Source organism: Kogia breviceps, chromosome 4, assembly GCF_026419965.1.
Source record: "Kogia breviceps isolate mKogBre1 chromosome 4, mKogBre1 haplotype 1, whole genome shotgun sequence".
NCBI lineage: Eukaryota > Metazoa > Chordata > Mammalia > Artiodactyla > Physeteridae > Kogia > Kogia breviceps.
The window spans coordinates 151019954-151047792 of NC_081313.1; the positions used below are offsets into that span (position 1 = coordinate 151019954).

Genomic DNA, 27839 nt, shown 5'->3' on the forward strand with positions numbered 1-27839 from the left:
ATACCTAGGATTAGGCACCCTGATAGCATACTCCATTAAGTTTCAACAAAATGGTATTTGATTGGATGATAATAGGGGAAAAATGACTTGAACTAGATTCAGTGGGCAATTTTAAAGTATAAAACCCTGCTTTTTGTAAGGGAACATATCTAGATTACCTGTTTTAGGATTCCACTTCAGTTTGTAAACTTTTATATCTCTTGGCATCAGTAAAGATGAACTGTCTATCTCTGAAATTTATGACTGGGTTCATTTTTTATATTTATAACTCTATAAACAAAAGTAACCATTATAAGAGGAATTTTCTCCAGGATATGAGCATTTACAAGAAACAAATCTCTCCAGAGATAATTTTCTTATCTAACTGAAATAAAAATGTCTTTTACAGTCACCCAAAATTTTCCATTGTTTTCAAGTCATGGCTTATTATTGAACATATCTTTTCATGATAAATACTGGTTTCAAATAGTTCATGTACTTTGTACTCTTCTTTGAGTACCATTATACTGAGTAACTCTGAGGTACAGATTTTGTTCTAAACAACTAATTTGTTCTAAACAACTAATTCTTAGGATAATAAGTTCTCATGTACTCACATACACAATGGTAAATTAGCTAATCGCTGGTGACCAGAGCAGTAATGGATGGAGTCTCACTGTAATGGCTGAGGTGACTTGGAGGTAAGGAAGTAAAAGCAGCCAGTGTTGTTGCATGGGACACAGGGAAGAGGGAAGAGGGAAGAGGACACCCATCCTTGGATGGGTGGTGGGGGAGGCTGTGGGATCCCACTTTATGTTGACATGAATGTAAGTGTAGAAGTAGTTCATAGCAACATGAAAGAAGGAGCCAGCGTGGTCAGGAGGGGCAGAGTGATGTTCAGGAACACAGGAGCCAAGAGATGAGAAGGACTGGGGTCCAGGGTCCAAACAGAAGAGTTAACCCTAGACCAGAGGTAGGAAGTGTCCATTTTAAGCCACAGGAAGAGAGGAGAGGCCAGGAAGAGATAGCAGCACTTAAAGTGGGAGAAGAAATAGAAGGAAGAAGGGAATTCACACAAGGGAGCCTCTGGCTCCTGATGAAGTTGGCAGCCAGGCCATGAGCTAAGAGGTGAAAAGGCAGAGTAGGTCCAAGAGCATGGCGGTGAAGGTGTTCCTGTTGTATCAATCTCTTTCAGTGAGTTCTATGAGCCTGAGGCATTAATGATGGAGGAAGAAGGGATGGTGATTGTTGGTCTGCTGGTGGGACTCAATGTGCTTGATGCCAACCTCTGTTTAAAAGGAGAAGACTTGGATTCTCAGGTAAAATGGGAATTTTGACTTCAGATCGAATGCCTTGTTTGGGCCAGGGATTTTACATAGGATCCGCAGACATATGCTGAACCTAAGGAAGGGGCAGATGGTAGGGTGCATCTGGCACAGGGCTGTGCAAGGTGCTGTGCTGGACCAGAGTGGGGAGCAGCTGGCAAAGGTCTTGAGGAAGGGTGAAAAATAGCTTGGGTGAAAGCATAGAGGCACACACAGAGAGCATGGCATGTTTGGGAACAGGAAGCAGTTCTCCATGGCTAGAACACAGGATGCTCGATGAGTGAAATAAAGGTGGAGGCTGGCCCAGTTGTTAGGCCATCAGTGCCATGTTAGAGGCTTTAGTTTTTGTCCCTGGAGCTCTGGAACTTAAAAACCTTTGGAGGTATTTAAGCCGTACACTGAAATGATCAGGCCTGGGATTGAGAAAGATCAAGCTAGCAACCATCCAGTTCATGAGTTAGAAGCAGCCAAGAATAGGGAAAGCAAAAACATTGAGCAGACAAGTCTGGAAGCCCCAGGTTGCATGGGGAGTGGGAAAATAGACTCAGGAGAGATTTGGGAAGTCAGATGGTAAAACGGAGCACAAATGAAAGTAGGCAGTAAGATGCAGAGTGCCCCATGGGGTGGGACAGCCCTCTTACCATGGGCTCTCCTCTTGCACGGGAGCCGGTGACCAGGGCTGAGGCCTAAACTCATGGTGGCAGGGACTGTAAATCAGGGCACCCTGCCCCACCCTCACCTCCACCTCTTCAGGGCATCTGTAACTGGGCAGTGCCCCAGGCTTCTTCCCACTACATGTTTGGACATGAATCTAAAGCTTCCCCAATCCCTCTGTGACCAGGTCAACTTTTTTTATTGTAACCTCTCCTCTTCTTTTTTTTTTTTTCCCAGTAGTTTTCTTGTTTTTGCCTGTTAAATATCTTTCAAAAAATACAAAGAAGTTTTTTTGATAAGAAACAAAATATCACATATAATCCCATTACACAGAAAGAGCTAATTCAGTGTTACATTTCAGGATACATCCTTGAAGCACATGAAGAAAGGTGTATGTGTGTATTTATATTTCAGAGACAGATGTTTGGTGTTTTCTTTTTTCATTAAACCAAAATAGGATTATTCCAAGCACACCATTTTGCAATTTTTTTATTTAATAATATGTTCCACATAGCTCTTGATGTCAAGAGATATAAACCATTTTAAACAACTGCATAGTAATCCATTTTATGAATGTACCATAATTTATTTAACCAGTACTTATTAATGTAAGTTGTTTCCATGTTATAACAGTAATGTTATAAACATCCTCATACTTCTTTTTACTCTTGTCTGTTTATTTTCTTAGGATAAGTTTTGAGATTGCTGTGTCAGTGTACACATTCTGCATGAGTATTGTGATGACATGTGAGCATTCTTGGTCTTTTTTAATCTGAGAGAAAAACAACTCTTCATCTCAAATTTATATTTTTGAGAACTAGGAAGATAAAGTATTTTTTCATGTTTTATTTGCCATTGGTGGTTCACCTGTTCATATCCTTTGCCCATTTTTTTGAGTTTTCCACCTTTTTCCACTCCTTTATTATTGATTAAGGATATTTACCATTTGTCAGAATATTTGTTATAAATTTTTTTTTCTGCTGTCTCGGGGCTTGTTTTCCCTGTAGACTATTTTTTTTTTTTTTTTTTTGCGGTCATATTTAATGGACTTTTCCTTTATACCTTCTAAGGTATTGTGCTTAGAAGGTCCTTCCACGTCTAAAAATTAACCTGATTTTTTAAATCACATGTATATTTTTTACATTCAAATGATCTGCCTGTTATTCGTTTTGACAAAGTGTGAAGTAGAAGTCTAGATTTCTTATATAAGTACAGTAGTAAACTACTACTACAGTAGTAGTAAAGTTTTCTCAATATCATGTATCAAATATTATTTCCCTAATTTGAAATTGCACTTTTATCATGTGTTGAAATATCCATTATGCTCTGAGGCTTATTTCTGGACTCTCTATTTAGTCTCTGGATCTTTTTATTTCTATGCCAGTAACGTAGTCTTTTAATTACCAAAGCCACATAGTGTGTTTTATGCTCTGGCAGTTCACTTCCTGCCTACTTTGTTGTACTTATTTTTCAGATATAGTTGAGGCTGTCCATTCTGCCAGAAGACCTTGAACATCATTTTGTCAGATTCCAAATTAAAAATTTAATTGAGATTTTTATTAAGTAATAGATGTGATTGAGCCCCCTGGCCTATTGTTATCTTTAATACCTCTTGTATGTCACCATAAAGTATGAGTATTTGCTATTGCACCCTGAGGGATACTCTTTCTGATGTTTAGAAGGTATTGTTCTATTCTAAATTACTTTATATTTTTATTTAAAATGAACATTGAATGCTATCAAATACCTTTTTTAGCATCTATTGAGATGTCATATCCATTTTTAACGCATAATTATAATTGAATTAATTCTTAGGTTTCCTATTGTGATATTATAAAATAAACCTTACTTGGTCATCGTGCCTTATTCTTTTAGTATACTCCTAGATTTAATATGTCTGTGGTTTATTTGGAAATTTTGTATTTCTACTTAAAAGTGATACTGGTCTGAATTTTCCTTTTCTATTCTGTCTTTGTCACTTTTCAGTGTCAGGATTGTATAACCTCATAAAATAAACTGGATATTCTTTCTTGTTTTCCACAACAGTTTATTAGAGCAGGAATTATTTTTCTTTAAAAGTTTGTTAAAACTTGCTGGTAGGACAGTTTCAGCTTTATGCAAAACCTTTATGGCCCTCATGCTTTGACCACTTTAATTTTTTGCACAGCTTTGGTCAGTTTATTAGTTTCCTAAGTCTTAGAAAAATTTTTAGTCATTTGTATTTTTTCAGAAATCATTTGTTTCATTCAGATCTATTAGTTGCATGAGAGTATTTTCTTACAGCTTTTTAAAATCTCACTTCTAAATTGTAATATTGTGCACTTGGTAGAGATTTGTCTACTGTGTTGAGCTCGAAGAACCAGGTCTTGCTTTTACACATCACTTCTGCTTTGAGAGGAGAGCTTTATCTGTTTTCTAGTTCATTAATTTCTACTTTGGGTATTCTTTCTCATTCCTTCTATTGTTGCTTTTTTTCCAGTCAAATATATATTTCTTTTAAAATTATTTTTGTATTACAAAAGAAATGCATAAGCAATTACAGAAGAATGTAAAGTGAAAAGTGAAATTCAAGCTCCCCTTCTCCTCTCCCCCTTCAGTCCCGGTCTTGTCCCCACAGATAACGGTAAAAATTTGAGGGACTGTTTCTACTTTTCCTATGCATTTATGTATACATAGGTTTTGTTTTTAATTTCTGGTTTTCTGTTGCAGTATAACAAATTAACAGTCACATAAATGATTACAGTCCCTCATATTTGAGGGATGGCTGAGCTCAGCACGGTGACTCTTAAGCACACCTGTGATCACAGGCAGTTGGTGGCTGGGGCTGGAGTGGCTGAAGGCATATGCACTCTCACTCTCTGTCCTCTGGGCTGAGAAGGCTCAGGGAGCTGAGGCTAGAGAAGCAGGGGCTTCTTGGGCATCTCTGTCTACACGTGGTCACTACACATGGTCTCCAGCATGATGCCTCAAGGTTAGCCAGATTTTTCCCATGGAAGCTCAGAACTTCAAAGGTATATGCCTAAGGGAAAGAGCCAGGAGGAAGCTTGTACTGCCTTTGTTAACCTAGTTGCAGAAGTCACAGCATCCTTTCTGCTGCTTTCTGCTCATAAAGACAGGCCTTACTGGCCACCCAGGTTCAAGGGTGGGACGCGCAACAGAGGAGTTGCAGAAAACATCATGTATAGCTTTGGTTTTAACATAAGTGAGGTTACTATAAGGAGTTAATGCTGTACATAGTATTCTTTGAGTTAAAATTTTATCCTGGAGCTTTCTTCATTTCATTACATATTCATTCTCTGCATTCTTTGTTATGGTTGCATAGGGTTCTGCAATATGGCTATAATGCGACTGATTTAAATATTTCTCTATTGATGGACCCAATTTTCTTGTATTTCAAAGGAATGGCTGTACTTACTCACACTAGAGTGGATGGTGGCAGACTAGGGCTCTCATTCACTCTCTCTGAAGTGCTTTATTTCTGGACAAAGCCCCTGACTTTGAGGTTTTGAGGGGTCTTGGAGCCCCTAGTTCCCCACAACAGCAGAGAATTTTCCCTGAAATACTGACTGGACCTTTTCACCCCAGTTTGGGGGAAGAAGGAGTCATAAGGTCACCGCTTTAGAGATCCAGGTCTCTTTTTTTTTTATTACTTTGTACCCAAAGAACTTTGTTGATCTTTGTCAACACTTTGATTGTTAAATAAATGCAAGAAACAAATCATAACTAGGTGGTGAAACTTCAGAATATTCCCTTAAATTCTGATTTTTAGTAAGTTTTTCTTCTAGAAGGTGATGGGGTTATTTTTCTTTTGGTTGGTTTGTTTGATTGATTGCTGCTTTAAGCTGGTTAACCTAACTGATTGTCAGGTTATCCTAACAATCCTGTTTTATCCTGAGATAGGAAGGTAAATACCCTGAATTTTAAAGACTATAAGGTTTGTGGAAAGTGCAAAAAGTTATTTTTCACTTAAACTGGTATATTTTATTTCGATCAGGTTGGAGTGATCGATTTTTCTCTCTACATTAAGGATGTGCAGGATCTTGATGGTGGCAAAGAGTAAGTTCTGTATTGTATGCTGTTCTTCACGTTTTTAATGAAATTCTGGCAAAGAATGCTTCTTTTTTAAAATTGAGGTATAATTGACATATAACATTATATTAGTTTCAAGTGTACAACATAATGATCTGATATTTGTATATATTGCAAAATGATCACCACAATAAGTCTAGTTAACATCCATCACCATACATAGTTACAAAAAATTTCTTTTCTTGTGATAAGAATTTTTAGGATCCACTCTCTTAGCAACTTTCAAACATGCAATACAGTATTATTAACTACAGTCACCATGCTGTACGTTACATCCCCAGGACTTACTTATTTTATAACTGGAAGTTTGTGCCTTATGGCCCCATTCACCCACTTCTCCACCCCCCCACCTCTGGCAACCACCAGTCCCTGTATCTGTGAGTTTGGTTTTGTGTTTATTTTAGATTCCACATATAAGTAAGATCATAAGGTATTTGTCTTTCACTGTTTTACTTACTTCACTTAGCATAATGCCCTCAAAGTCCACTCAGGTTGTCAGAAATGGTAGGATTTCCTTCTTTTTTATGGATGAATAGTATTTTATTATATGAATATACCACATCCATTGATGGACAGTTAGGTTGTTTCCGTATCTCGGCTGTTATAAATAATGCTGCAGTGAACATGGGGGTGCATATACATTTTCAAGTTAGTTTTCATTTTCTTTGGATAAATACCCAGAAGTGGAATTGCTGGATCGTTTAGTAATTCTATTTTTTAATTTTTTGAGGAATTGTCATACTGTTTTCCATAGTGGCTGCACCAATTTACATTTTCACCAACAGTGCACAAGTGTTCCCTTTTCTCTGCATCCTGGCCTACACTTACTACTTCTTGTCTTTTCAGTGATAGCCATTCTAATGGGTATGACATGATAGCATATTGTGGTTTTTGATTTGCATTCCCCTGATGATTAGTGATGTTGCATCTTTTCATGTAACTTGACAAAGAATGCTACTTTTGTTTTTGCGTTGTTTGAATTTTTATTTTTTATTTAGCTATTTTTAATTACAGTGGTAATACATTCCTATTCCCATTGTTTAAGGAATTAGGCTCTGTGGAAGAATAGAGAGTACAAGGCAAATTTCCCCATTAACACTATACTCTCGTCTCCATCTCAATCCCACTCCCCCTTCTTCTTCAGAGGAAGCTACTCATGCATGACTCCTTCCAAGCCTTTCTTTACTGCCTTGCAGGTATATATTTGTTGGTAGTATAATTTGCTTTATGGTTTGGATGTAAATGGAAAGGTACTATTATATATTTAAGTTGCCACTAGACTTATTCTTTGATCCTACTGTGTCTTGGGTGTCTTTTCATGCCACATTGTAGCTCTACCTCATCCTTGTTAACAAGAGCATTAAAAGAAGTTATCCTGGAAGAAGAAAAAGAAAAGAAAAGAAAGCAAACAATGTATATAACATGCTACCATTTATGTTATAACAAAAAAGACATACACCCATATTTATATGTTGTACTTCCGTATACATGGATCATTTCTAGAGAGGCACATCGACCTGAAAACACGGCCGCCTGTGGGGAAGAGGTCAGGAGACAGGCATGGGAGGGAGTTTCACTGTAAACCCTTATGCTGTGTTTGAATATTTTACCACGTACATCTGTTACCTGTCTTTCACACGTCTTTGTAATGAGAACTCTTCCTTCTCAGTGCCTTGGCAGTGCATCTTACCAAGGAAGGGACCAGTGGGAATCCCATTAATGCTTCATGCACCCACAGTACAAGGATTCACTCACTTGAAATTTAAAATACATTCTTAATGTCAAAAAGAACTGGAAATAAACTGATTATCCACTATTAAGGGAATACAGTCAGCCCTTCAACCTGCAGATGTGGAACCCACAGATATAGAGGGTCAGCTGTGCTATGCCATTTGTATAAGGGACTTGAGCATCTGCAGATTTTGGTATACACAGAGGTTCTGGAAGTAGTCCCCCGTGGATACCTAGGGACATCTGCAGTTGAATGACTTGTAGAACATTTGAAGTATTCCACACTGTGTATTATACACACATGAAAGAAAAACAAATTTGACCTACTGTACAGTAGATTTAGAGGGATTTCCACAGGTATTATTGAGTGAGAAAAGTATAATACTGAGAAGTATATATATCCCATTTTTTAAAACCCCCAAATTCTCTAATATATATTTTATATTTTAATTGCATATACTATATGTAAAAATATAGGTATTATGATTATATACACATAGGATACTCAGCAAGCTATCAGTATGTGTTACCTGGGAGAGCTATGTAAAGGGCAGAAAGGTAAAAGAAAAAAAATGACTGCACTGACCAGCAAATCCAGCACCTGTGGCATGAACCTGGGTCACATGATCCCATTTATGTACATATGTATGTAAAGAAATTAGTGGGGGGAGCCTAACTTTAAAATGATAAAGTCTTTTTTGCATTTTTTATAAAGATGTATGAAGTTTTGTTTTGTTTTGCTGTGTTGTGTTGTGTTTTTGCTTTTTGCTTTTTGCTTTTTTTTTTTTGTCCATGCTGCACAGCTTGCAGGATCTTAGTTCCCTGACCAGGGATTGAACCTACCCCCTTGGCAGTGAAAGCACGGAGTACTAAACACTGGATCGCCAAAGAGTTCCCAGAGTCTTTTTTTTTAACCCAGACTAATCAGCTTTGTGTTTTGAAGAGTCTTGTGGTCTTTTCTGAGGCAGCTTCTTTTCCTTCAGTATAACAAGGGCTGCTTCATCTCCTAACTGGAGAGCTATTTACATTGGCTTTTGGTGTTTCTACCTTGCATGCCAGTGGCTTTCTCAAATGCTAGGGGAGAGGTGGGAGGAGCGTCTGCAGGGAGGCTCCTCTCCAGGCAACCTGTTTCCAGTGTTTCCCATGTCTTCCCAGCCCGCCTTGCTGGTTCACTTAGGACCTTGCAGACTAATATCTGCAAGCTCTGACCATCTCTTGGTTTACTGATGACATTGGTACTCCTACAAGGTGACTGGAAGGTTGGGGGGCAATTACAAAGTATTAACCCTGAGTAAAAATAATTTCTCTCTTTTTATGTTCTTTTTAAAAGGCATGAAAGAATTACTGATGTCCTTGATCAAAAAAATTATGTGGAAGAACTTAACCGGCACTTAAGGTAGGACTCCCTCTATTTTCCAGTGTTGCGGTTCATTCTCAGTGCCTGATAATTGCCTCATGGAACCTTTTTGAGTTGCCATATATTTATAACTAACTTTTTTCCAAACCAAGAAAAAGGGTTGTCGTTCAGTGCTCATGTGTACAGACTGTAGAAGTATGATTTCTTGATAAAGAGCTTTGGGGAATCCTTTGATCTTTTGTTCTGTGTAGTTATGCAAATTAGAGAGTAATAAATGAAACCTCTCCACCCCTTAGCCCACCGAAACTTAGTTGGAAATCACTGCATGGGAAGCATTATTGCTGCTGGGAATCAACACACATCCCTCCAACGTTCTGGGCAGGAAAAAGGGGTTGAAAACCATTGGGCTACATCTTTGAAATCAATTCAGTAGTGATAGCCCGTATCTCTATCTTGAATTTTCATTTTAATTGGAAAGCTGCTCCTGTGTTTCATGAAACACTAGTTGTTGTGGGTGTTGATGGAGAATCGATGGAGATTCTCAGCCTAACATGTTTGGGAAATATAATTCTCTCTCTGAACCCTCTTTAGAGAGTACACTGTGCACATTTAGCAGTTCTCTGCGGGAACAGCCTCTCTGGCCCCCAAAGCCAATGAAACAGGCAAAGGAGCTAATGTGTTCTTCAGAACATACCTCGGGTAGTGCTGCTCTGAGCTTCCTGAGGTGTGACGCTGGCTATTATTTTGAGAGTGAGATTCTTAATCCATTCTTAGTTTATTGAGAACTTTTTTTTTTTTTTCCCTGTACGCGGGCCTGTCACTGTTGTGGCCTCTCCTGTTGCGGAGCATAGGCTCCGGATGTGCAGGCTCAGCGGCCATGGCTCACAGGCCCAGCCACTCTGCAGCAGTGGGATCTTCCTGGACCGGGGCACAAACCCTTGTCCCCTGCATCGACAGGCGGACTCTCAACCACTGCACCACCAGGGAAGCCCTATTGAGAAGTTTTATGAGGAATAGATGTTGAATTTTATCAAATGCCTTTTAGCATCCATTAAGTTAATCATAACTTTTATCCCTTAGTCTATTGATGTAATATAGTTTATTAATGGATTTCTTTATAGGGATAAACTCTACTTGATCATAGCTTTAATAATTTTGTCATTCTCTTAACATGTAACCTAACATAGTTGTTCCATAGTTTCCCCTCTGGCATGGTATCAGGTTTATGCAGCTTCACAAAATGAATCAGGAAGCTTTGCCTTGTTTCTGTGCCTGGGAACACCTTCTAGTTCATGAGCATTATTTGCTCCTTGAAAATTTGAAGCTCAAAGCCTGTATGGAGGCAATACTTTTCCAACTTTTCAGTTTTTCCTTAGCTATTAATTCATCCAGCTTTTCTCCTCGTGAGGATATATCTTTTTTGGTAATTTATGTTTCCTAAGGAAAAAGAGAAATTTTATTGATATTTTCTGAGTTATGTAGTTGGTACAGAATTGAAAATGGCATACTCTTAAAACTTGTAATTCCTTCCATATGTTTTGTTTTGTTGACTTTTTCATTTTGTGTCAATTTGTCTTTTTATTTTTCTCCCACCCAATTCTTGACCTTGGTTCATTAGCCTTGTCAGGTTTGTTTCTTGGTACCACCCCTCACTGGCAAAAAGCCCCAGTTTTTGGCAGTAGGGTCTGTTGCCTAAAAGTACAGGCTCTGGAGCCAGACCACCTGGGTTCATAGGGGTACGAAGTTAAGTGAGTTTTTCAATATAGAGTTATGATTTCCTCATCTGTAAAACAGATTAACAATAAGATTTGCCTCACAGAATTATGGGGAGTTGATGCATTTAAAGTGCTTAGAACAGGGGCTTCCCTGGTGGCGCAGTGGTTGAGAATCCGCCTGCCGACGCAGGGGACACGGGTTCGTGCCCCGGTCCGGGAAGATCCCACATGCCGCGGAGCGTCTGGGCCCGTGAGCCATGGCCGCTGAGCCTGCGCATCCGGAGCCTGTGCCCCGCAATGGGAGAGGCCGCAACAGTGAGAGGCCCGCGTACCACCAAAAAATAAAAAATAAAAAATAAATTAAAAAAAATAAAGTGCTTAGAACAAACAAGGCCTGACACATTGTCCAAAAAGAAAACTACTACTATTATTGTTGTGGTTATTATTATTGTTGTTTGTCAAGTCTACATCAGCTTTATGTATTTTTCAGTATGAAAGTAGTGCATATTACTTAAAGAATATGTGAAAAATGGGACAAAGTATAAAAAAGATTTAAAAATCACCTTTGATCCTAATACCCAAAAGTACCAATATCTTGTTATGAATATTACTTTAGATGTATGACTGCCAGCGCATTTTGGTTTCCATATATTGTGTTGGGGGAAATGCTGTTTTCTTTCCAGTTGGCTAAACAAGAAATGGGTAGCATATTTGGAGAAAACATTGAAAACTTTTCAGTTAAAAAAAAAAAAAATATATATATATATATATATATATAATATATATACACACATACACACACTGCATACATATATATTTAGAATTCTCATCTATGAGTTAATTGGAGACCCTTTGACTCTCCATTTCATATAGGAAATCTAGGAATCTCTATTCTCCTTGTTTACAGATTGGGAAAACAGTCAGCTTTTATAAGTTCACATTTACTTAATATTTTCTTTTTTACAGCTGCACAGTTGGGGATCTTCAAACCAAGATAGAAGGGTTGGAAAAGACTAATTCAAAGCTTCAAGAAGAGGTTTGTAACTTATTGAAATTCTTTTTTTTTTTTTTTTTTTTTTTTTTTGCGGTACGCAGGCCTCTCACTGTTGTGGCCTCTCCCATTGCGGAGCACAGGCTCCGGATGCGCAGGCTCAGTGGCCATGGCTCACGGGCCCAGCCGCTCCACGGCATGTGGGATCTTCCCGGACCGGGGCACAAACCCGTGTCCCCTGCATCGGCAGGCAGACTCTCAACCAGTGCGCCACCAGGGAAGCCCTATTGAAATTCTTAAGGCAGAATGACCCAAGAAGAGAAATGGTATGGTTGGTATATCTGACCGGAGCTTCTCACTGGTAGGATGGGAATTGCTAACCTTGGGTTGAGCTGCACACAGGACAGACATTCTCAGAATTTCACATCCTCAGAATGTCCGTGTTCTGCCCTGCCCTGGGCTCCCATGAGCCAGTGCAACTGATCAAGAGCCAGTTCTAAGTGACTTAGGTTTTATCACCTCACAGTGGTCCAGTAGAAGACAAGTCCTAGTTGGAAAAGCCCCACTCCTTTTGTGAACGTGCTATCCTCTTCCTCTTTTCCCACCTTTCCTATGATGTAGTGTGTCTCCCAACTGCCCAGAAGGCACAGGCTCTTTTAGGGGTAAAAGTACCCTCGTCCTCCCATTCCGTGTCTCGGCCTCTCAGGAGCTTGGAACCAGTCTCCCCACAGTGTGGTCTTTCTCTGCTTTCTCACTAGGAAGAGAGAGAATGAAAGGACAGGAAGAAGGAGGGCTGAGGCCGAGGAAGAAAGCTTGCTGCCAGCTGCCCGGCAGTCTCCTTGGTGGACACATCTTGTCTCCTGTTAGCAGGAGGGGGGTTGCTCAGCCTTTCTGAGGCTTTCCACAGGTAGCGGTCCCTGGCTGCTCAGCCCTCCCCACCAAGTTTCACTGGGAAGGAAGAGGGCTGTGAGGGGGGCCAGAGAGTGACCCCCCCACGGTGTGGAGGCAGGTTACAGCCGAAAGGAGAGTCGCAGAGCACACCCTTGTAATGGAGGACCCAGTTTAAGGCTCACTTTAAACTTCCTGTGCCCGCCTGAGGGGCCAGGCCTAAACAGCTTTCAGGAGAGGAGCTCAGATTTGTAACAGAAAGAAACTCAAAGATGGGCATCATGGGAGAGATTTCATCGCACTTAGAGCTGAAGGACTCGAATTCACCTGGGGTGGATTGGGCCTTTGGGCCTCACTTTCCTCATCTCTAAATTGGGTGATATAATTCAACACACTTACAATAGTATTGTAAAGATTAAATTAGGTTAATAACATATAAATGTGCCTTGCCCAACACTTAGCATGTGGAGGCACTCAAGGAGACCTTAGTTGATTTTATTTTATTGATTTTTAAAATTTATTTATTTTATTTCATTTATTTATTTTTGGCTGCATTGGGTCTTCATTGCTGCACACGGGCTTTCTCTAGTTGCAGCAAGCAGGGGCTACCCTTTGTTGTGATGCAGGGGCTTCTCATTGCAGTGGCTTCTCTTGTTGTGGAGCATGGGCTCTAGGCGTGCGGGCTTCAGTAGTTGTGATGCGCGGGCTCAGTAGGTTTGGCTCGCAGGCTGTAGAGTGCAGGCTCAGTAGTTGTGGCACACGGGCTTAGTTACTCCGTGGCATGTGGGATCTTCCTAGACCAGGGCTCGAACCCGTGTACCCTGCATTGATAGGCGGATTTTTAACCACTGCACCACCAGGGAAGTCCCCTTAGTTGATTTTAGAACAAGCGGATTCACTCTTTGTTCTCCCAGATGAGGTGGCATGCTTTGTTTTTTTCTTTATAATTTTTATTGGAGTATAGTTGATTTACAATGTTGTGTTAGTTTCAGGTGTACAGCAAAGTGAATCAGCTATACATATACATATATCCACTCTTTTTTAGATTCTTTTCCCATATAGGCCATTACATAGGAATGAGTAGAGTTAGTTCCCTGTGCTATACAGAAGGTCCTTACTAGTTCTCTGTTTTATATATTGTAGTTTGTATATGTCAATTCCAATCTTCCAATTTATCCCTCCCTGCCCTTTACCCCCTGGTAACCGTAAGTTTGTTTTCTACATCTGTAACTCTGTTTCTGTTTTATAGATAAGTTCATTTATACCCTTTGTTAGATTCCATATATAAGCAATACTGTATGATATTTGTCTTTGTCTTCACTCAGTCTGACAATCTCTAGGTCAATCCATGTTTCTGCAGATGGCATTATTTTGTTCTTTTTTATGGCTGAGTAATATTCCACTGTGTATATATACTACATCTTCTTTATCCATTCCTCTATTGATGGACATTTAGGTTGCTTCCATGTGCTGGCTATTGTAAGTAATGCTGCAATGAACATTGGGGTACATATATCTTCTAGAGTTATGGTTTTCTCCGGATATATGCCCAGGTGTGGGATTGCTGGATCATATGGTAGCTCTATTTTTAGTTTTTAAAGAACCTCCATACTGTTCTCCATAGTGACTGTACCAATTTACATTCCCACCAGCAGTATAGGAGGGTTGCCTTTTCTCCACACCCTCTCCAGCAATTATTGTTTGTAGGTTTTTTGATGATGGCCATTCTGACTGGTGTAAGCTAATACCTCATTGTAGTTTTGATTTGCATTTCTCTAATAATTAGTGATGTTGACATCTTTTCATGTGCTTTTTGGCCATCTGTATGTCTTCTTTGGAGAAATGTCTATTTAGATCTTCTGCCCATTTTTCGATTGGGTTGTTTTTTTTTGATATTGAGCTGCATGAGCTCCTTATATATTTTGGAGATTAATCCCTGGTCAGTTGCTTCATCTGTAAATATTTTCTCCCATTCTGAGGGGAGGTGGCATGCTTTGAATGAAAGTGTAATTTAGCTTTTGAAACTGAACAACTGGCTTAATTTTCCTTCAAAGGTAAACAGATGTAATAGAAAATGTACTTCAGAGAAAAGTATATCTCTCACTTCAGGGTGTGCTCTCTATGTCTTCAGAGAGTAGGATGGGAATTAGCTTATGGTTTTTGCCTGCTTCTTCCCTTGCAGCAACTAGCACCTCCTTTCAAGCCTTAAAGTTTCTTACTTGGGCACAGCAGTTATGTTTAGAAACCCCAGTCCTGGGTTCTGAGTCTGAATGGACCTAGATGCTATTGACCAAGAGGAGGTGAGGAGTTCAGTGCTTCAGGGCCCCCCGTTAGTGAATGATGTTAAGAGCACAGCCAAGTATCGAGGGCAAATGTCTGGCTTCTTCTTCTCCAGCCTCACCTTCTCTCTCCAGGCTGGCTCAGAGGCTGGGAAAGGACAGGTTGGTTGGGGTATTTACTTGCCTCTCCTGCTAGCCTCTCCTCAGCATGTACATGAAGGCACCTGCTCCTATACACTTTTCCCTAAACTGCGTTAACTCGTTCAGGGCAAGGAAGATGTTTTCCTCGGGCACATCTTTAATGGTTTGGTTGTGATTCCTCTCCCAAATTCTTTAATTCTCTCTCTAGTGATAAGATATCCTTTTGCTCATTTGCTAGAAAAACTAAAAAGAATGAAGATTCAGGGGGAAAAAAAAGCCCATAATCCCTTGGCTAAGTGACAGCTGTATATAGAGTCCCCATCTCTTCTTAAACTTTGTTTGTTTGTTTTTGTTTTTCTTCTTAAGGATTTTTAACATAGTTAAGTTTTTTTCTTTAAACTAGACGTGAGAACATACTGTATAACCTGCTTTTTTATTTTTATTATATCATAAGTATGTTCTCAAGTCATTAAAAGCTTTTGTAAGTATTTTAATAACTACATATTTCTGTTTTATGCTTTTACTGTGATTTGTTAAACCATTTCTAGTATTGGACATTTAAGCTGTTTCTAATATTTTGTGTCCATAAATCTTTGCCCACGTGAAGTAGTATGCTATCATTTTTGTAAGAGAAGAATATCTAGGGAGGGCAGAGATGGCTAGGGACAGGGGTAAGAGAGAGATTTTACTGTTTATGTTTTTATATCTTTGGAATTTAGAATCATGTGAATGTTTTACCTATTCAAAACAAGGATAAAAAATAAAATATCACATATGTGAAAATACATTGTCAATTGTGAAGATGCCAAATGTTAGCTTTTAATTTGAACAGTAAGATTCATTTTGATGTTAAGAAATCTAAAAATCTTTCTTAATCAGCTTTCAGCTGCAACAGACCGAATATGTTCACTTCAAGAAGAACAGCAACAATTAAGAGAACAAAATGAATTAATTCGTGAGAAAAGCGAAAAAAGCGTAGAGGTGAGAAGTAGGCCTTGCAGCTGGGTGGCATGTTCCTCACTCAGACAGGTCCATCAGAGATCTCAAGCTCAGAACGTGCAAAGATGCCTTGTTTGACACCAGAAAATCCTGCTGCAGTGCCCTTCCGTGTCACTCTCAGGCCACCTGGACCACTTGGGGTTTCCCAAGTGCACTGCTCCCTTGCCTCTGGGCCTTTGTGAGTGAAAGTTCCTGTTCCCTCTTCAGCTTCTCTCATGAGTCTGGTCCCCTGTGATGCTGCCTCTGGCACCCATCAGTAGGCCTGGACCCTTCTTCTCCCGTGTTTCCATAGCTCTTTGCACCTCCCTCCATTATAGAATTCGCTTGCTGTTGTGTAGAATTGCTGGCTTGCAGCTGTCTCACCTGATGATTTGAGAGTAGAGACCATATCTGATTCATCTCGAAATTCACCCAGTGCTAAAAATGTGCTAGATAAATACTGAATGGGGACCTTTCCCACTCAGAATGACTATTCTGTTTTCAAGAAAATTAAATTGTTTTCTGCACCTACCTTTTCAAAAATCTATTGGCTTGCTCTCATCCTTCATGTTCAAAAATATTTCAAAATACCTTTAAAATGTTACCCTTTCTCTATTATGCTTAAAAAAATAGAAATTATGCTACTGTTTAAAAATATATATGTTATATTTTTAAATACTTTGTAGTTAGCTTGCTTCTGTAAGCAAACGATTCCTCTGGTGCTTGTTTGATCACAGATAACAAAACAGGATACAAAAGTTGAGCTGGAGACTTACAAGCAGACTCGGCAAGGTCTGGATGAAATGTACAATGATGTGTGGAAGCAGCTGAAGGAGGAGAAGAAAGCCCGTTTGGTGAGTTTGCAAGCCTGAGAGTTACCAGAAAGATTCCTCAGTTTATTCCCTCTATGTTACTTCTGTCAGCACTTTACTCACACATGCTTCAACCTCCTTTTAAAACCAAGTGAGTTATTATGCAAATAAAGTTTTTAACATGTGAAAAAAAATACTCTTGGAGTATTCCTCATTGCCACCTACCTACTTTCTGTTGATTTGATGCAGAGCCAGTGTTCATTGTAGAATGAGGAAAGGGGAAAAACTTAATCTAGTTATGCTCCAGACAGACTTGTCTACATCTCCCTAACCTATTCTGACCTTCCATTTGTATTTTCAGCACTGCCCAAGATACAACATCAGTTAAGTTCATTTCTGTGATCTACTTTAATAATACTTTCCTTATTAATATCCTTTTAAGGAACTAGAAAAAGAACTGGAGCTACAAATTGGAATGAAAACCGAAATGGAAATCGCAATGAAGTTACTAGAAAAGGACACCCACGAGAAGCAGGATACTCTAGTTGCCCTGCGCCAGCAGCTGGAGGAAGTCAAAGCAATTAACTTACAGATGTTTCACAAAGTTCAGGTGGGACTTGGCTTTATGTCCACATCACAAACCGGTTTCCTGCTGCTTGTCTACAGTGGTAGAGCTTGTCACGTGCTGCCTTTCCAGTCTTGGGTCATTCTTTCCACAGAAGGAGAGAATAGACACATCTGTGAGGGCCTAGTATTTGCAGACCTGGTCCTAGGCCATCTTACATGTTATTGCATTTATTTTATTTGAGTCTCCCGGCAATCCCTGACAAAAGTTTATAAAATGGGGGGAAATATAAGTGACAAGGCAAAATCAAATGGCTAAGTCACATGTCCCTGGTGGCACAGCTAATAAATAGAGCCGAAAACTGAACTGTGTCTCTTGAATCTAAACCTGAACTTTGCCTGTCATACGTTCACTGTCCCCCTGCTGTCTGTTTCTGTCTACTTCAGGTGCTAATTGTTTGCCCCAAGAAATGGAGAAGTGGATTAAGGATATTAGTTAGTTAGTATTGCCTTTTCAAGCTTTGCCAATAAGTTAATCTTGCTTAGTCTTCAAGATCACCTCCCTCGTCATTTCTGAGTGGTCAAGGGGAGCTATCCCAGAAAGAACCGGTCACGCCACAGTTTGATAGACAGAATCTAAACACTGCAATACTTTCTTGCCCAGAAACTACCCAGAAGGATACCATTCTGTGTCCTCAAAACTCTTCCTTTTTTGAAGTTCTCTTTCCTATTTTATTGCCGAAACAGTCCTACTTCCTTTTCCATAGAGTGGTTTCATTCTTACTCGTAGTAACATCTATGTCAAAGATAATGTGAGAGCAGACGGTACAAATAAACTGTGCTATTTTGTCCATCTTTTTTAAAATTATTACATAATTAATGTTTGTAATTGCAACAATGAAAATTGAAGCAAAAAGAGAAAAGGAAGAAAATAGTTTTACCCTCCCAGCAAATTATCTATTTTAATTTTTTCATGTGTTCTTCTGGTTTTGATCAGCATATAGACATACTGTTAATACACAGTAGGGGAAACTAAACTACTATAATAGCTTAAAGCATTTCAGACCAGCAGTTTTGCTCCCTGCAGTCATTCAGGGTTTCAGACTAATGGCAGCTCCAGCTCTCAAGGCCACTTGAGTTGTCACCATTCTTGCCAGCAGAAGTGGGCAGAAGAGCAAAAGTCCAGAGCCAGGGATTTGTTCTCAAACAGTGAGACAGCAGTTGCACCCACCATTTCTTCCGATCCCATAGGAAAGGGCTGGTCAGCATGGCCAGGCTTGACTGCAAGGGGAGCCTGGGGCTGTTGTTTCTGGGCTGCAGGCCAGGTGAAGGGGAAAGTAGGGTGGGTAGATGTAGTTGTCACTACCACAGTCAACCCCACTGAGCTACCGGCAAACCCTGCTTCTTCAGAGTCCACAACCCTGGGTGACGGGCAGCACTCTCCCTCAAGCCCACAGGGCCTGTGTTCCAACTAGAAGACTATCTGTCAGTCACGTTAGCCTGTCCTGCCCAGGATGAACTGGTAGAGCAGAAACAGGATAACCATGATGAAATGCCTATTGGGAAAGAGGAAACAAGGGACACACCTGGCAGTCCCTGGCCCTTGGTGGTCATTGTGTCCTCTGGGCAGGAACCGTGAAGGCTGCCCAGGGTACTGAGGACTCCATTTCTTGGCATGTCTGGCTACCGCTTCTGCCTTCTAGAGAGCATGTCCACTGACCTCTGTGGCCCTTGAGGCCACCATCTTCAATGGCTGATGGGAAGTGGGCTCTCATGGAGTGGGCTACACAGCTTTGACGGCCAGCTTCTTGCCAGTGTCAGTCTACTGGCCTGGAGGTTGCATAAGGGATCCAACAGTCAGATATTTCAGACCAGACTGGTGGTTTCTTGGACAATCCAGTTCCCTCTGTCACAGCCTCTGGTCTGCATCCACTTGATCCGTGTGTCAGTGACCATAGTTTGTTATGAGGAAACAGTTCCCACACCTGCTCCGTTTCTTTGCTCTGTCAGTCTTTCTCATGTCAGTGGCCAGTCATCTGGAACAACAGCTTGAGGCATGAGGAAAGCAGCCTACTCTGATCTTCGCTGCAGGATGTCACAAGGCCATATGGCTCACTCTTCAGTCCTCTCTCTTCCTTCTGAGTCCAGAAGCAGTTGACTTTTCTAACCTGTGAGGCCCCTACATTTGACCTCTGTATCCCTGTCCATCTCTCCCTGCAAACCCCTTGCTTATAGCACCTGTTCACATGGCAAGCCCTACTGCACATCCTAGCATTCTGGAGCCCTGGCACAGTTGCGTGGATTCCATCTTCCAAGTTTGGGCAAGCGACAGTTTGACTAAATGTTTGCCATAACTAACAAGGGTCATAACATCTGCTTTGACAGTGCCAAACCCCTGGCTGCTGAGTCAGCACAGCATACATTGGGTTCCCTGGGGAAGCACCACCCCCAAGGCCGTCTCTGGTGCTGCTGGAATTCTGGCTTCATACCCTTTTCTCCCTCTAGGCTTCAGATGCAGAAAGTTGAGTCAGTCATATCCCTCTGTTTGGGACATTATAATAAGACACCCCTCCTGTTTTCTTATTCCCTTTTACCCTCCACCCCTACTCCCATCCTCTCCTCTAGGCCAACATTCTAAAGTGTTTATCTTTTTATTTATATTTGTCATTCTAAAACATGTATCATTTTGAGGACATGAATTTTAATTTACATAAGTGGTATCATGTTGTGGATCTCATTCTATTCCTTACTTTTTCTCCCTCAGTGCTACATTCATCCACATGTGTATTCCCCGCATTTGTACCCACTGTGTCTTCTTGCCCATTCACCCGGTGACAGACAAACGGTTTTCCTCCACTGCGCTAGCACAAGCAACACCTTGACAGCTAGTGTACCCATCTCCCTCTGAAATCTCTCTGGCAGACGTAATTGTAGTGTCCTCCCAGCCAGACACTTCCTTTCCTCCTTTGTGTCCTTGGTTTGCATAATCCCAGCCTCACTGCTTTCCAGAAGGGCTGCACCAACACACGCTCCCTCCAGCTGTGTCCTGTGGTGCCTGTATTGCGAGGGTACAGTTGATTTAATATTCATTTCTCAGTCTAGTGAGCTTGAGCATCCCTTCATGTTGGTTAGCCATTTATGTTTCTTCTTTGTGGCTTTCCTATTCATATTTTTTGTCCTTTTTTCTTTTGGGTTTCCTATGTTTTCCTCATTGATTAGTAGTAATTCCATGTATGGTCTACATTTTAGTCCTTTACTGGTTTACAGATTGTAAATATCTTCTCCTAGTCTGTCATCTACTGTCCTTAAGTCCCTATTTTTGATGTAGTCTAATGTGTTGATTTTTCACATATGGTTTGCAGTTTGGAGGTTTTGTTTTAGAACTCTTTCTCATGCCTAGGTGTCAAAGATATTCCACACTAGTCTAAACCTTTCACATTTAGGTTTTTAATGTATCTAGAGTTAACCTTTGTATATGGCCTTACCTAGGGATCCAGTTTTCTTTTTCTCCATATAGTAAGCTGCTTAAAAGCTAATCATACTTTTCTCATTAGTATGTTGTGCCACCTTTATCATATATCAAGTTCCTTTGTGAATGTAACTATCTCTTAGGTCTCTATTCTGCTTGATGGTTTATTTGTCTGTTTTAATTGCCATAGCTTTGTAATATGTTTTAGTGTCTGGTTGGTTCTGTTAGTTTGCTAGGGCTACTGTAACAAAGTACCACAAACTGAGTGGCTTTACAAAAATTTGCCATCTCACAGTACTGGAGGCCAGAAGTTTCAGAGTAAGGTGTTGGCAGGAATGGTTTCCTCTGAGGGCCGTGAGGAAGTCAGTCCCATCCATCTCTCCTAGATTCTGGTGGTTGCTGGCAATATTTGGGTTTCCTTCACTTGGAGAAGTTATCACCTCCATCTCTGCCCTCATCTTCACACAGCTTTCTCCCTGTGTGTGCATGCCTGTGCCCACATTTCCCCTTTGTATAAGGACACCAGTCATATTGGATTAGGAGCCCTCTCTACTCCAGTGTGACCTCATCTTAACTAATTATGCCTGCGGTGAGTGACCCGTTTTCCAAATAAGATCCTGGGTGGTACTCGGGGTTAGGACTTCAACATAATGGATTTGGGAGCGACACACTCGACCCATAACATAGATCAAGCCTGCCCACTTTTCCCTTTTTTCCCTCTTCTTTTTTTGATTGACTTATCTATTTGTAAACGTTTATCCTTTTTTTCTTTTTTTTTAATTGAACTATAATTAATTTACAGTGTTGTGTTAGTTTCAGGTGTACAGCAAAGTGATTCTTTTTCATATTCTTTTCTATTATAGGTTATTACAAAATACTGAATATAGTTCCTTGTGCTATACAGTAGGTCCTTATTTATCTATTTTATATATAGTGGTGTGTATCTGTTAATCCCAAATTTCTAATTTATCCCTCCTCACCCCTTTCCCGTTTGGTAACCATGAGTTTCTTTTCTGAGTCTGTGAGTCTGTTTCTGTGTTGTAAATAAGTTCATTTGTATCATTTTTTTAGATTCTATGTGTGATATATGATATTTGTCTTTGTCTGTCTGACTTCACTTCAGTATGATAATCTCTAGGTCCATCCATATTACTGCAAATGGCATTATTTCATTCTTTCTTATGGCTGAATAATATTCCAATGTATATATATACCATATCTTCTTTATCCATTTATCTATTTTTTTATATAAATTTATTTATTTTTATTTTTGGCCGCATTGGGTCTTTGTTGCCATGCGTGGGCTTTCTCTGGTTGCGGCGAGTGGGGGCTACTCTTCGTTGCGGTGCACGGGCTTCCCATTGCAGTGGCTTCTCTTGTTGCAGAGCATGGGCTGTAGGCACGTGGGCTTCAGTAGTTGTGGCACGTGGGCTCAGTAGTTGTGGCACCTGAGCTCTAGAGTGCAGGCTCAGTAGTTGTGGCAAATGGGCTTAGTTGCTCCATGGTATGTGGGATCTTCCCAGACCAGGGCTCGAACCCACATCCCCTGCATTGGCAGGCGGATTCTTAACCACTGCGCCACCAGGGAAGCCCCTATCCATTCATCTGTTGATGGACATTTAGGCTGCTTCCATGTCTTGGTTATTGTAAATAGTATTACTGTGAACAGTGAGGTGCACATATCTTTTTGAATTAGAGCTTTCGTCTTTTCCAGATATATGCCCAGGAGTAGGACTACTGGATCATATGGTAACTCCATTTTTAGTTTTTTAAGGAACCTCCATACTGTCTTCCACAGTGGCTGTACCAATTTACACTCCCACCAACAGTGTAGGATTTATTATTTGCAGACTTCTTGATGATTACCATTCTGACTGGTGTGAGGTGATACTTCATTATAGTTTTTATTTGCATTTCTCTAATAATTAGGCAAGTTGAGCATCTTTTCATGTGCCTATTGCCATCTGTATGTTTTCTTTGGAGAAATGTCTATTTGGGTCTTCTGCCCATTTTTTGATTGGGTTGTTTGTTTTTTTTGATATTGAGCTGTATAAGCTGTTTGTATATTTTCAAAATTAATCCCTTGTCAGTCACATCATTTGCAAATGTTTTCTCCCATTCCATAGGTTGTCTTTTCATTTTGTTTATGGTTTCCTTTGCTATGCAAAAGCTTATAAGTTTAATTAGGTCCCATTTGTTTATTTTTACTTTTGTTTCCATTACTCTAGGAGACAGATCCAAAAAAATATTGCTCTGATTTATGTCAAAGAGTGCTCTGCCTTTGTTTTCCTCTAGGAGTCTTATAGTATCCAGTATTACATTTAGGTCTTTAATCCATTTCAAGTTTATTTTTGTATATGGTGTTAGAAAATGTTCTAATTTCATTCTTTCACATGTAGCTGTGCACTTTTCCCAGCTCTACTTACTGAAGAGACTGTCTTTTCTCCATTGTATATTCTTGCCTCCTTTGCTGTAGATTAATCGACCATAAGTGCTTGGGTTTATTTCTGGGCTTTCTATCCTGTTCTGTTGATCTGTGTGCTGTTTTGTGCCAGTATCATGCTGTTTTGGTTACTGTAGCTTTGTAGTATAGTCTGATTCTTGATAAAAATTTTAGAATAAGGTATAAATTTCCTTTTTAAAAAATCCAGCTGAATTTCTTAAATGGGAATTGCATTGAATTTATAGATTACTCTCTTTTTGTCCTTTTTATTCCATAAGAGTTGCATTTTCTCTAGGTGAACTCCTCAATTCTGTCTAGTTCTTGTTGCTAGTGTGATGGGTGCCTTATTTTGGCTGCATCCCCTAGTGAGGTCTTGCTGATGTAGAGAAGTGCTTTTGTGCTTTACAGGTTGATCTTGTGTTTGACAGCCTTGCTCACCACCTAGTTCTAATAGTTTGTCTATTAATCCTTTTGGTTTGATATGTAATTGATTGATCATATCATAGGCAAATAAAGATAGTTTAATTTCTTCACTCTCAGGTTTTGTACTCCTCATTCTTTTTTGTTTCTTTTAGCATTGGCCAGGACCTCCATGACTACATTAAACAGTAGTAGGAATGGTAAGCAGACTTGTGGTCCTGATCTTAAAAGTAATGCATGTAAAAATTTCTCCATCAAGAACAATGCTTACTAGATGGTTGATGTATAATCTTTACTTAGTTAAGGAAGTTCTTTTCTATTTCTTGTTTGCTCAGAGGTTTTCTCATAAATAAATATTGAACCTTATTAAATATTTTCGGCTTTTTTGCATTTTATCTGTTGTGATAGTCCTGTTCTTTTTCTCCCTTATTTATGTGGCAATTTATACATTTACATTCCTGGATTCCTGCTTGATTGTGATATATTTAAATATACTCTTGACTCAGTTAACTAACATGTTATATATAATCTGTGTGTTTATATATGAGACAGACCTCTTTCTTTCCTTTTACTAGCCTTATTTGGTTTCAGAATCATGGTTGGACTGGTACTATAAAATAAGGTTTCCAGTTCTCTTTCTCTGAAATAACGCTTATAAGATAGAAAGTGTCTATTCTCCAAAAGTTTTGAGAACCCACCCATGTTGTAGGATTCATCTGGGCTGGGCTTTTTGGGCAGGGAGACTGACTATCATTTCTATTTATTGAATGTTTACTGACTTATTCATATTTTCCATTTCTTCTCTGACCAATTTTGGTATATTTTTATATTTTTTTCCAAAATGTATCTTATTTTGTTTAGGTTTTCAAATGTTTTAGTTCATACTTGTTTGTAACATTCTTTTGCAGAATTTTAAAATCTCTTTTATTCAGCATTTTCTTTTTGCATTTTTTGTCTTTCTTCCTTATCTGGTCTTGCCAGAGGTGTGTCTGTTCTCATAATCTTTTCAGAGAACCAGCTTTTTTTCTAATATTTATTGTGTATTGTTATTATTTCTTTTTCATTGATTTCTACCCTCACTTTTATTATTTTCTTTCTTATTTCTTTGGGTTTGCTCTGTGGCTCATTTTCAACTTCTGAAATGCATGCTTAGCTCATCTGTTTTATCTTTTTAAATTTCATTAAACATTTTATTTAAAGTTAAAAATTACCCGCAAGTACTGCTTTAGCTATGGCCCTCAAATTTTGACAGAAGTATTTCACACCTAAAAAGCATGTTTTTCACATTTGTCATCTCTGAAATCAAGATGCATCTTATAGTCAATGGCATGACATGTTTCAAGTAGCATTTTCCTTCATAGTGGTATATAAAATTAGGGTGCATCCTCAGTATAGTAAAATATTGCAGAGTGTTTTCATTGTCTTTCAGCTCTAAGTATTTCATAATCTCTCTTCTGGGTATTTTTTTTCTTTTTTTTTTTACCTCAATAGTTTTTAGTAATATGCTATTCTATTTCCAGATATGAGGTGTTTAGCTATTCTTTTGTTGCTTATGTCTAGTTTTATTACTTTAAAGCCAGACACTACAATCTATTCTTTTGTTGCTTATGTCTAGTTTTATTACTTTAAAGCCAGACACTACAATCTATATATTCTTAAGAATTTATCAGGACTTCTTTCTGTCTTCAGCCTTTCTGTATCCTTGTATTTTAAAGAGTGTCTCTTGTAAGCATACAGAAACATGTTGTTCTTTTGTTACCTCCTAATCACTCAGCATCTGCCATGGTTAAAAGCCTGGGCTCAGAAAGTCACATGGTTGTGAGTAAGAACCCAGCTGCACCATATTTGTGCTCTATCCTTTTCCCAGGTGCTTTCTATTTCTGAGCCTCCCTCTCACTCAGAGAAGTGGGGGTTAACAACGCCCACCATGAGAACTCTGAAAGAGTCAGGTGAACTCATGGATGTGCCTGACACCTGAGAAGACTCAGTAATATTGAGTCAGATCCGACTCTGAAGTTCCTTTTCAAAAAGGGGCATGGACTGTTCAAACAGAGGGCTTCAGTATCTCCCTCTCTGCCTTTTATTTTCTTTTTTTCTTTTTTTGGCCGGCTGGCTTGCAGAATCATAATTCCCCAACCAGGGATTGAACCTGCACCACAGCAGTGAAAACACCGAGTCCTAACCGTGGGAACTCCAGGAAATTCCCCCTCTGCCTTTCTTTATGTTGATGACATGGGAGCCTTGGCCCAGTTTGTCTTCCAGGGCTCTGGGGAAGAGCAACAATTAATGAAACACTCTTGAAAGTGTTATAAAAAAAAAGTACAAGAATAGTTGAACCCACTTGTAATCCAGAGCAGGCAGGGGGGTGAGGGAGAAGCAGAAAATGACCCTCTTTCCTTGCTTTTATAGAATGCAGAGAGCAGTTTACAACAGAAGAATGAAGCCATCACATCTTTTGAAGAAAAAACCAATCAAGTTATGTCCAGCATGAAACAAATGGAAGAAAGGTAAACACTTCCCCCGGGAGATATTCCCTAGAAGTTACTGGGCATTATCTGGGCCTGGGGACTTACTCAGAGTCTCTCAAAAGTACAGACAAGTTAGGATGACTATCCTTCAGGTCTGCAGTCTTGCCCAGCAAGGGGACTGGATTCCCCAGCCTTGCCTAAGCATGTATTCATTTAATCAACCTTAGGGCCACATCACATTGTCCTCTCATGAGGTTAGAACTATCCAGTGAGCTCAAATTTAAATATCAGGTTAGGACTTCCCTGGTGGTGCAGTCGTTAAGAATCCGCCTGCCAATACAGGGGACACAGGTTCAAGCCCTGGCACAGGAAGATCCCACATGCTGTTGAGCAACTAAGCTCACGTGCCACAACTACTGAGCCTGCACTCTAGAGCCCGTGAGCCACAACTACTGAGCCTGCGCACCTAGAGCCTGTGCTCCACAACAAGAGTAGCCACAGCAATGAGAAGCCCGTGCACCACAACAGAGAGTAGCCCCTGCTCACCACAACTAGAGAAAGCCTGCACACAGCAATGAAGACCAAACGCAGCCAAAAGAATAAATAAATAAATTTTTAAAAATAAATAAATAAATTTAAATAAATAAACAAATATCAGGTCAGAGACTTCCCTAGTGGTCCAGTGGTTAAGACTCTGTACTTCCACTGCAGTGGGCACAGGTTAAGTCCCTGGTTAAGGAAGTAAGATCCTGCATGCCACGCCAAAAAATAAAAATTTTAAAAATAAATAAGTAAATGTCAGGTCAGTAGGGGATCAGAATAGGGTCAAAAATAGACTCACACAAATACAGGTGGCTGATTTTTTTTTACAAAGGTGCAAAGGTAGTTCAATGGAGAAAGGATAATCTTTTCAATGAATGATATTGGAACAACTAGATACCCATACACCAAAAAATGAACCTCAATTTAGACCTCACACCTTTATACAAAAGTTAACTCAAAATGCTTCATAAATCGACGTGTAAAACTTAAAACTGTAAACATTTAGAAGAAATAATAGGAGAAAAATCTTTGTGGCCTTGGGTTAGACAGAGAGCTCTTAGACATGACATAAAAGCACGGTCCATAAGAGAAAACTTGGTAAATTGGACTTCATCAAAATTTAAAACTTTGTTCTGTGGAAGACACACTTAAGAGAATAAAAAGACAAGTTACAGATTTGGAGAAAATTTGAAAATCACATATATGACAAAGGACTTATATCCAGAATATATAAAGAACTCTCAGAACTCCACGAACAATCCAATCTAAAATGGACAAAGGACTTCCCTGGTGGTCCAGTGGGTAGGACTCCACGTTCCCAATGCAGGGGGCCTGGTTTCAATCCAGGGATCGATTGGGCAACTAGATCCCACATGCATGCCGCAACTAAGAAGCCTGCATGCCACAACTATGAGCCCACATTCCACAGCTAAAAGATCCCATGTGCCACAACTAAGATTCAGTGCAGCCTTAAATAAATAAATAAATAATTTT

The 27839-nt window shown here is 39.7% G+C and overlaps 1 protein-coding gene across 3 annotated transcripts in view; it reads left to right on the forward strand.

The window, feature by feature from the left end:
* The window catches only part of RUFY1 (RUN and FYVE domain containing 1), a 57539-nt gene that overhangs the window by 16498 nt on the left and 13202 nt on the right, over positions 1–27839 (forward strand). For all 3 annotated transcript variants that reach the window (XM_059060519.2, XM_059060523.2, XM_067032232.1), the window contains exons 5-12: positions 1175–1298; positions 5953–6014; positions 9109–9174; positions 11817–11886; positions 16029–16130; positions 16865–16981; positions 17382–17549; positions 26245–26342. In XM_059060519.2, coding sequence (XP_058916502.1) covers positions 1175–1298; positions 5953–6014; positions 9109–9174; positions 11817–11886; positions 16029–16130; positions 16865–16981; positions 17382–17549; positions 26245–26342 — 807 coding nt within the window. The remainder of the gene's footprint in view (positions 1–1174; positions 1299–5952; positions 6015–9108; positions 9175–11816; positions 11887–16028; positions 16131–16864; positions 16982–17381; positions 17550–26244; positions 26343–27839) is intronic.